The 10,707-nt window shown below is 38.1% G+C and overlaps 1 protein-coding gene across 1 annotated transcript in view; it reads left to right on the top strand.

Moving 5' to 3' along the window:
- Positions 1-1,221: 1,221 nt before the first annotated feature.
- LOC117562170 (uncharacterized protein C11orf53 homolog) overlaps positions 1,222-10,707 on the top strand; it is a 13,660-nt gene continuing 4,174 nt past the window's right edge. Inside the window, 2 exon segments of the mRNA XM_034240001.1 lie at positions 1,222-1,335; positions 2,358-2,458. Coding sequence (XP_034095892.1) covers positions 1,326-1,335; positions 2,358-2,458 — 111 coding nt within the window. The 5' untranslated portion in view covers positions 1,222-1,325.

Raw genomic sequence — 10,707 nt, 5'->3', positions numbered from 1 at the left:
CTCAGAGATGTCCCCCGTAGCCTATAACAGAGTACTATAGCAAATAGAGGTGCGAGTGTTACATAGTGATGTCATTATGTTACGGAAGTAAACAAAGGAGTCCAATGGAGGTGTTTCAGGCTGGTGGGGAGTGAGTTGGAGAGAAACTCCCCCTGGAGGGAGCACAGGGATTTTAGACTTTGTAGACCATTTACATGCACTTAAACCCAATGCACATCAGGGAAGGTTAACCCCCAAAAAACATTATAGGGCCCCTTTAAGTAAAAAGTAGTAATATTTGATTTGAATGTAAAGTACTGGCATCAAAAGTACTTACTTTGTTTATTGCTGCTCCTTAGAATTATACTTCAATGTTTATACATTAGTTGGTGTATGTTTTGTATTAGCTAATCGTCTGAATTTGTAAAGTAACTAAAGCTGTCGGATAAATGTAGCGGAGTAAAAAGTTAAAATATTGGCTTCTGAAATGTAGTGTAGCAGAAAGAAAAAGCAGCATGAAATGAAAATAATAAAGTACAAGTACCTTACAAAGTTGTTCCTAACTAGAATACCTGAGTAAAATTACTTCTCTACATTCTGTTAAGCAGAACGTGCCTTGAGTGATTCACCCCTCTTCTACAAACAAAAGGTTGAGGTGATTTATTTGTTTTCAGTTTACATTTCATACAAATTGCAGCATATCAATTTGAGCCGAAGATTGCACATTAATGTCCTTTTATGCAAAAAGAAAAGTTACTTATTTGTGGCAGGAGGCAGTGTGCTATCAACTGTCTGACCTGAGATGCAAACCTACAAACAGAAAAATAAATGCTTTGGTACATTTTAAGCTTCTTTGTAAAGGTTGTATTTATTCCAGAGATGCCAACTCTCAAACTGAAACAAAAACAGAATCCGTCCCACAGCAGCATCAACAAAATCACAATGTGGAAACAATATATCCTTTAGAATTTGGATGATGAGTAAGGGCTCAGGGAGGAGTGACACGCAGCTTCCCCGTCTCTCTTCCATTCCCCTGATGCTTCCAACCCCTAATCTTGACTGCAGATGCAAATAGTCTAAAAAACGTCCCTACCAAACATTTGCATTTAAACAAATAGATAAAGGTCATTTTGAAAAGCTGCCTCCTCATGACTGCAGTGTTAGGTGGCATGTTCCATGTGTCCCTGCCCTCCTGACAGCGTAGTTAAAGCTCCACCGCGGCACGCCACTCAGTATGGTGCTGCTGCACACTGGGATTCATCTACTGTAGGCAAATACAGAACAGAGAGGCACCTGTGTGTGTGTGACAGTGTGTGAGTGTGTTTGTGTGTGAGCTCAACAGCATCATGGATACAGGTAAGATACTCATTCATATACAGGCTGACAGCTGATGTCATTATTTTTGTGATAAATGTTTTTGTCTTTGGTAAAAATATGTTTTCCCTTTTAAACAGTATTACTTTTAAAAAAATAAATATTTTGTAGAGTAAAAAAAAAGAAATAATCCTATTTAAATGTGATAATGTTATTTGTGTTTGGGCTCATGTTTGATTATGTTCGCTTATTAAATTAAAGTTAGTAAATAAGTCGATTCAGAAGCAGTTACATGTATATATTAATTTTGTATAAACAATACCGTCAGATATTAATTTCTCCATATAATTCACTTATATCACCGTCAGATATTTGAAAGATGCTTTTAAAATCAAGCACGTGTAGGATTTAATGTGCTAATTGATTTGATATTATAATTAAGGTTCACATAGTAAGATATATTTGAATATGGAATAACAGATATACAGATATACTGTATTTTGACTTAATCCCAAGGAAATGTTATATTTTCTGGAATGTCATTGAGCAATGTGGGGTCTTATCTAAAATATCCATTCAAAAAGCAGGGATCTTTTACATAACGTTTTTTGCATGCAATAACCGTTTGCATAATAAAGTTTGCATTTTCATTGAGTTAAAGTTTTTGCTCTCCAGGAAATCACTCCAGCTAACATTAAAGATTTAAAGAACAATGTTTCTGAAACATGCAGAAAAATATTCTGATGAAATATCTTTATTTGTTTGAAAACGTCTAACCCCCTCCAGTCTTCCTTCACTGTGAAGCATCAGCCAGTGTTTGTAGTAAATTGCCTCTTTTTGGTAGCTCATTTGCATTCACCAAACCAAAGGCAATTTCCATGACATTTACACACCAATCCCAAAGAGTCATTCGCATACATGAATACAACTGAAACATTCAAATGAACACACATTTGTGGGGATGGATGAAAATGTGTATGAATCTGTTACCACCTCCAGGTCAAACTGTCTCTGGATTTGTTTCAAAAGTGGATTTTCGTACTAATTGTATGCTTTTTGTCTAGAATACTCAAAGAGAGTGTACCAAGGCGTTCGAGTCAAGCACACAGTCAAGGACCTGCTGGCGGAGAAGCGATCCCGACAAACACCCGGGCCCAGATACAACGTAAGCACAATCTCCTCTAAAGCGCTCAGCCTTTGTCCCGTCTGTCTCTCCCCACTTAATTTTTCTCCCAAACCAAACAGCCACAGTTGACATTCTGTGTGTAGCACAATTAAGTGGTCGCCTTTTAAAAAATCTATTCTCCTTGTTTACATTTTGGCTTGTATTTGTGGACTAACGATCCATGGTGGATCCATTGACCACCTGTACCTCCTCCCTCTGTCTCGGCTCCCCTCGAGCGCATGCAAAGCCATTCTGTAAATAGCTGAGCACTAGACACAAAGCCCAGAGTCCCATCCTGACCTCACAAAAGAACGCTGACACAATGCTCGCACTGGCGACGGCCACAAACTCCCGAAAACTTCCCGAGCTGGAGGCGGGGGCAGGGTGGGAAGCTTGAGGTGGACAGGTAGCATAGAGAAAGGGCAGTGAAGGATTCTGCCCATGCAAAGCTTGATCCACGCACACCTGCCAGCTGACATTGTCCTCTGCCGTGTACAGGCCACAGACAAGCCTCCTATTGTTGCCTCAGAAACACACGCCGATAGACACAGCCAGAGAAATCAGGCTGGGCTTTAGACCTCTGCATGCACGAGCAAGATGGGCTTTTCACCACCTGTCAAAAGGCTTTACAGGACAGTATGCAATGTTTGTTTTCTGTTTAGCATCGGCTTGTCCACTCTATATATGCAGGCCGCTAACAACTCACGCATTGAAGGGATTTTGAGAAAGACACAGAAGAAGATACCATTAGATGCAACAAAGGGCTCCAAAAATCCAGGTGGTTAACTGCCAACTTTAAGCTAGCAGGTCAGCAAGCCTTATTACCATAGGTGTTGATTTTCAGAATCAACATTATCAAGCAACCCAGTCTCTCGGCATTTCGTGTTATAGTCACGACATTTAATCTATTGATTCGTGTTCACCAACACGATTTTCCCCTTTTTTTTTTGTCACACAGAACGATTTTAAAAGCAATGTATTTCTATTGGTGTGTTTCGTGCCACGTCTTTTTGTCTGGTCGGGTCGTGGAAGACCGGAAGCTGTGTGGTTCATAAAAACATGTTCTTACTCAATATCAAGCCACAATTATTGTTTTTATTTTAAATCGTATGATGTCTGACTTTTTTTGCCATCCGCGAGGAAAATAAATAGGGCTCAGAGCCTCAGAATACTGAAATCTGTATTTTTCAAATCTTTTTTTCCTTCTAATTTGTTATTCTTTCTAAATAACACACTGTTATTTACTCAACAATAACACACAATTATCCTTGTTTTTATTTATTTGTTTAATTCTATAATCTCGGGCTGTTTTTGGCATCCGTCAGGAACTGAATTTCAAAATAAAATAACCGGAAACAGATACACACCCACTGAACTGATTACCCAAGATCCTCAGCTATGGTTGAAGCTCGGTGATTGGATTGTTTAGCCGCAATGCACGTTGGGATATAGTGTTTATGCGATATGAAATCCGAAAAACATTTTGAAAAAAAGAAAATAAATACTTTAGTACGAGTTTGCTTGCTTTTCTCTTTGGAAAAGGACTTGTAGTTTTTAAAGATATTACTGATTTTACTGAAATACTGAATTGAGAGAATAGTCAGGGGTTTTGTGTGATGGGAGACACATCTATGGAATCAGAATTTCAATAGCTTACCATTAAATTACAGATATACCTTTCTGTCTGTGATGTTTTACAAAATCAGTTATTAATGTGTAGAAGTAAAACATGTGAAATAATATAGCAATATCCTGTAAAATTATGTGAAAACATGAATAAAACTACACATCTTCAGATGTTATACATACATAAGTGTCCTACACTAATAATACAAAGTTATTATGGCATTCTATGCTGTGTGTACCGTGTGTTCACCGTCCAGTGGTTAAAGCACGTTATTGAATTATTTGTTCAATATGTTATATTTGATCAAATATTCAAGTCCAGTTTTGGATAGTCTGCCGTGGTTTCTTTCCATTTCAAAGTGCTGTTTGACGCTCGGCATAACCTTGGCACACTGCCACTCCAACATCCAATCCCAGAGCTTAAAGATTAATCACGGGATTTGTAAAGAAAAGGGACTGTAGTCCCAAACGATAGCTGAGGATTATGGGTAGTGTAGTGCAGTGGTTCCCAAACGGTGTGAGGCAAGTCCGGGTGTGCCGTGGGATTTTGTGACAAGTTAACCATACGTTATTATTGCAATATACAACTACACAAAAATAATTATTTTTTAATTTACTATATCAGTACTTTGTAGGTTTATATGTAGCCTACGTAATCTGCGCGACTTGTGCGTCCACATCTCCACGTGCAGTGCTGCATAAACATGGCTGAGTCAGCGATAACTTTCGAGGGGTGGAGGTATGCCCATTATTTTGAGTTCGTCTGAAGAATAGACAGGAATGTGACGGTGAGGTACAAACTGTGTCCAGGCCAGAAGCTGTTATCCACTGCTGTAAACACCACGTCAAACCTCAACACACACCTGCAAAGAACACATGCTAAGGTGAAGCTAACGCACACGCTATTTGTTGTTTGTTTATATCACATAGTCTATTCTTCTTCTCTGTCTTCCGGTTATTGCCTGTTTTGAATGACAAATACACACTACCGCCGCCTGCTGGTAAGGAAAGTTATTGCCACTCACGCATGCGCAGTTCGTACGTGCTCAGCGAGTAAAGTAATGAGTAAAATAACGATTTACTTGATGTAGATAGTAACGAAGTAGTGTAATATATTACTTTTTTTTTTAAAGTAATATGTAATATATTACATTTTTTTAGTAACGACCCCATCTCTGGAGTTGGCGTTCTCTACTCTGATTTACATGAAGAACAACAGGAGGTCACGGCCTTCTGTTGAACAGGACTTGCGAGTGGCCCTCTCCTCAGTGCCACCAAGGATTAAAAAAATCTGCGCGCCCCGACAGGCACATGTATCTCACTAATTCGTAAGTCGGCAAAATATTTACAATAGCACATGTTTCAATGCTGATTGCTGAAATGTTACATTTATAATTTGTAGTTCAGGACCATGGACAATGCAGCTTCCTTGCATTGACAGTTCTCTGTGCTGAATTTCTGCTGAGTTTCCTTTGCCTCATTTTTTATGTTGTGACCTGTCTGGTTTAAATGAGTGTGTTGCTGCTTTGATGAAGCCTAATTTGATAAAGTTTCAAATTAATTTCTGAAATATTTCGTTAATAAATATTTCATGAGTAATATAGTTGTCTTTGTCACATTTTATTTGGCATTAGTAAATAATTATGCACATTTACAGATATTTTACATGATATGAGTGATAACACGTGTTATAAGGGCTATTTTGCACAATAGGTGTGCCTTGAGATTTTTACTTGTCCTTTGGTGTGCCTTGGGCACAACAAGTTTGGGAACCACTGGTGTAGTGTCTTCTGCCATCCTAAACTCCAAAATGTTTTTCGGATTTCATATCGCATTAACACCATATCCCAATGTGCATTGCGGCTAAAACATCCAGTCACCGAGCTTAAACCATGGCTGAGGATCTTGGGTAATCAGTTCAGTGGGTGTGTATCGCAATGATGCTCGAAATGTCCCTTATAGGCCTACGTCTGTTTCTGGTGACTTTATTTAGAAATTCAGTTCCTGACGGACGGCCAAAAAGCCTGAGATTATAGAATCAAACAAATAAATAAAATCAAGGATAATTGTGTGTTATTGTTGAGTAAATAACAGTGTGTTATTTAGAAAAGAATAACAAATTAGAGGCTCTGAGCCCCATTTATTTTCCACGCGGACGGCAAAAAAAGTCCGACATTATACGATTTTAAATAAAAACAATAATTGTGGGTTGATATAGAGTAAGAAAATGTTTTTATCAACCCCACAGCTTCCGGTCTTCCAAGACCCGACCGGTCAAAAAGACGTGCTGCAGGCACGAAACATACTACCAATGGAAATACATTGCTTTTAAAATCGTTCTGTGTGACACGAAAAAAAGGGGGAAATCGTGTTGGTGAACACGAATCAATAGATTAGATGTCGGGACTATAACACAAAATGCAGTGAGACTGGGTTGTATCAAGTCACCCTTTATATTGTATTTGGAGTTGAGGCCTTTTAGCATATATCTAAATGACCATCACCAATGTTTAATGTATGAGCCATGACACAGTAAGAAGCTGAAGAAGGAAATTGGTTTACAGGGTTTTCAAACTCATCATCAAGAAACAATGTTTCTTCATTTTCCTGAACACATTAGCTGTAGTTCAATTGACTCAATTCTATTTTTTGCATTGTTTCAGAGTGCAAATCAATATTACACCACTATTGTTAATAACATTACATTTGTTTTGATTATATAACATTATGAACGATGACAAACTAGCAAGTCGAAATCTTTGCTAACATAGCCAAACATCCAACAAGGGCAACAACACAAGAAGTAGCAAGCTAAATATTACAACTAACCTGGATCCAAAGTTATCAACTTTGTTATCAACAGTTAGGCCTAGCGGTTAGCCTAATGTTGGCAAGATGTAGCCCTAAGCTGAATTCACTTGATATGTAATTTTTATCTTTGCTCACTTGCTTGGCAAGAATCTCCCTCCACGAGAATACGATGTTAGCGCAGTTAGAGCCACTTTACATGTTATCATGTGAATGCAGCTTTAAGCCTTCTGTCCACCAGTATACGTTCTCTTAATCACAGAGATTTGAGGAACAAGAAAAGCTTTTCTTCATAAATGATGGAAACAGTTTCACTATGCAGTGCATATACGCCTTATGTACTTCTCTATACTGTACGACCTGCTGACCAAAGGACAGATGTTGAGGGGGCAGACTAGGATTGGTAGATGCCCTGTTCTCCCTACAAGTTGTAACAAATCAACTTTGGTTGTAACACAGTGACATTTGCATTCAAACCATTTATTAGGTTTTGGGGTCTAGTTTCTTTGCCTAAGAGCACCTTAGCCAAGAAGTCCCCTGAGCTATCACCGACCACTGTAGCTACCAGTAATACGATCTGTATCATCTCAGTATTACATGTTATGTATTGAAACATAAAAGCTGACATAGATGTTTGAGTGGTACAGACAGGAACAGCTTAAATGTTTGCAACAGCATATGGTAATTATTGAAATGCTCAAAGCTGATGTTATTTCTTTTATTTAGGAGTAAATGTAATATGCTATAGCACTTCTGACCTAAACAAACTAAAAAGCTTTATTTATACAACATAGTTGCATTAATTAATTAGAATAATTTTTAAAGCTCTGTTCAATAAGAAGATGAACCTTTATTTATAGCCCTAGGGCGAAATTCTGTTTCCACTCAATTGTATATACAGACACACAGTACACGTATATGCAATAGGTGCACATGCACATGCAAATGCATTTGTTGTTATACAGACACAGTACAAATACACACAGGCACATGCAGGAGCGAACCGACGACCCTTCAATTACAAGGCCAAGTCCCTACAGACTGAGCGACTGCTGCCCCAAAATATGACTATACTTCTAGAGTACTAAGACAAAACCTGGTGACATTTCTGGTGTTTTTCTTAAAAAGTGATTTTAAATTCCCAATTCTGAAGTCAAGCCACTTTATGTAGGCCATACTTCCATTGCACCGGGTTGTTTAAATATCATTCCTTTAATTTAGCCCCTTTTCTACATATTATTTAATACATTCAAGATGGTTAGCTACTAGAAGAACTCTCCCACACATGAACATTTAGCATTATATAAAATACCAAAGATATTTCTATAAATAAAAAAGAATCCAGAAAAAATGAATAACTAAGTTAATAACCAAACAAGAAAGGATGGAAGGCAGAAGTTTAAAGTCAATAGGCAAAAAGAGACATAACAAAGAAAACTAGATAATATATTACAATATACGGGCATGGATTTCTCACAATCAAATGAGTTCATAGCTTGACTTTTGCAATGTCTCTTCAATGTTAAAATTGTTTATAAATTGAGACAAACTAAGTAGGTTTCCTGACTTTTTCAAGAGCCGAACTCGCATTCTCCCAACTGATTACATTTAGGAGCTATTACAATGATACATGCAGACCTTACACGGAGACACAAACTGACTAAAGCCATCCTTGTGTTAGCTTATGCTGCCTTTTTATCTCTGGGAATAAAGGGCCATTGAGAGTGAAGAGCTAACTGTGACCGCAGCAGAGCAGCCTCCTCATGTTGGAACACGGAGAGCCACAGTGACAACATAAAGATCTTATTATATATCATTTCACCTCAGCTGCCCCTCTTTGCTGAACACTGTTTGCATTCATATTGAGGTGATGTGCCCAAACACGCTGCCATTGCATAAATGACCTGCACTGTGAGAAATGTAAGTCAGTGAAATTGTATAAAGCTAAAGGAGAGACTTTGCGTATTACCGTTTAGGCCTATAAGAAAAGACTCCAGATAAACTCCAGATGAAAAAGTGGTGCAAGTTGTTGTCAGAAAAATAGAACTGACAAAGAAAAATGATAAACTGTGTATTCTTAGAAAGAATGTGCGTGCATGTTCTTTTAGTATTGCACGGAATAGGTGCAACTTTATTTTAACTACAAGTATCAGTATATCGTGCAGCAGATGGGAGTATACGTCTGTGAAAGGAGTTTTGCATAGGAAGGAAGACCTTTCCTGCGAAATAATGTTTAAGTACAACATCATTACCGTGTCCTTCTCCTGCACACACACAACACACACACACACACACACACACACACACACACACACACACACACACACACACACACACACACACACACACACACACACACACACACACACACACACACACACACACACACACACACACACACACACACACACACACACACACACAGTGCCTGTCTCTGGACACTGGAGCCAGCCGTTTTCCATAAGCAGCCTTCAGAGATGCACTGAGCCGTACCTGGGCCACACGAGGAAGTCTTGGCACTGGCAAATCACATTCAAATTCAACCCTCAACATTTGCTTGCCTTCCAGCCAACGCGGCTTAATATCAACTCTTTCATGTTAGCAATATGCAAAGAAGAACCTGTCGAACTCTGTTGTTGTGTCCCTGCACTCTGCATCAATATCTGTCTGTTTTAGAATAATATGAAGAAGCTTTTATAATTTTAACATTAATACAAATATTTTTTGATGAAATAAATATTATATTATTGGTAACATAAAACATTCCTTAAATGTAGTTTTTATTGTTATGTATTATATAAATTCATGTATTTAGGACACCATATATCAAATATAAGTTGTTCCTGTGGGTCCCCATTCAAAATAAGTATTGTCGTACATTTTTATTATCAGAAAAATCATGCTTATTCTAAGTGACCAAAAACGTGAAACAAACGGAGAATAATAAAGGAGTTGTTATGTAAGTATTAACAGACTCTCACAATGTTGCGATTTAATTGGTCTATCCTTCATTTATGAATGGGGACCGTATGATTCATGATTATATTATCTAAGATGGTTTTTCTCTTAAAAGGAAATCCACTAAAAATATATGCAGTTTAGAAAAATGTTATCTTCGTGAAATGTAAAGTACAGTGGGTCAAATGTGTTTTTTGTGCAACTTTTAATATGATTATCCCAAAGGTTGTGTACATCTTTATTTTTTCAGGATAATTGATCAGTACCTAATAGTCTAGATCAGTGTTTCTCAAACTTTTTCATACCAAGGACCACTTAACCAATAAAAAAACACTCGCGGACCACCTAACTCCACAAATATCCAAAATCACATCGTTTTTCTAGAATAGATTACAAATCGCCTGAAAATGGTACAAACAAGTGGCAACATGTGAAGGTGTGGCACTGGGCTATATCATGCAATCGAAAGTTAAGCTCGCTCCATTGCGGAGATATTCCCGCGAGAGTGCGGATAGCTTACATTTATTTATTTATTTAAAATGTGAAATGTTACCAATATACTCACGGACCATTAGGGGGCGCTCACGGACCACCAGTGGTCCGCGGACCACACTTTGAGAAGCACTGGGTGAAAGCGACGTAACCAAATGTAAAACAACCCAGGGAAAAAAGAAAGAGGAAACTGATTTACCAAAATGAAAAGATACTCTTTAATGACTCAAAGTTAATGAAGGATTTGGATCACCTGAGGGAGAAAGAGACACGCACAAACAAAACACGAAACAATAATCATGACAAATGTAATATTGTGGCATACCCGGCAGGAGCCACCATCCAATGCCCTTTGTCGACTCCTC

The sequence above is a fragment of the Gymnodraco acuticeps genome, unplaced genomic scaffold, assembly GCF_902827175.1.
Source record: "Gymnodraco acuticeps unplaced genomic scaffold, fGymAcu1.1, whole genome shotgun sequence".
In the NCBI taxonomy this organism is placed as follows: domain Eukaryota; kingdom Metazoa; phylum Chordata; class Actinopteri; order Perciformes; family Bathydraconidae; genus Gymnodraco; species Gymnodraco acuticeps.
Note: the sequence above shows the minus strand (reverse complement) of the source record. Positions and strands in the feature narration are given on the sequence as shown.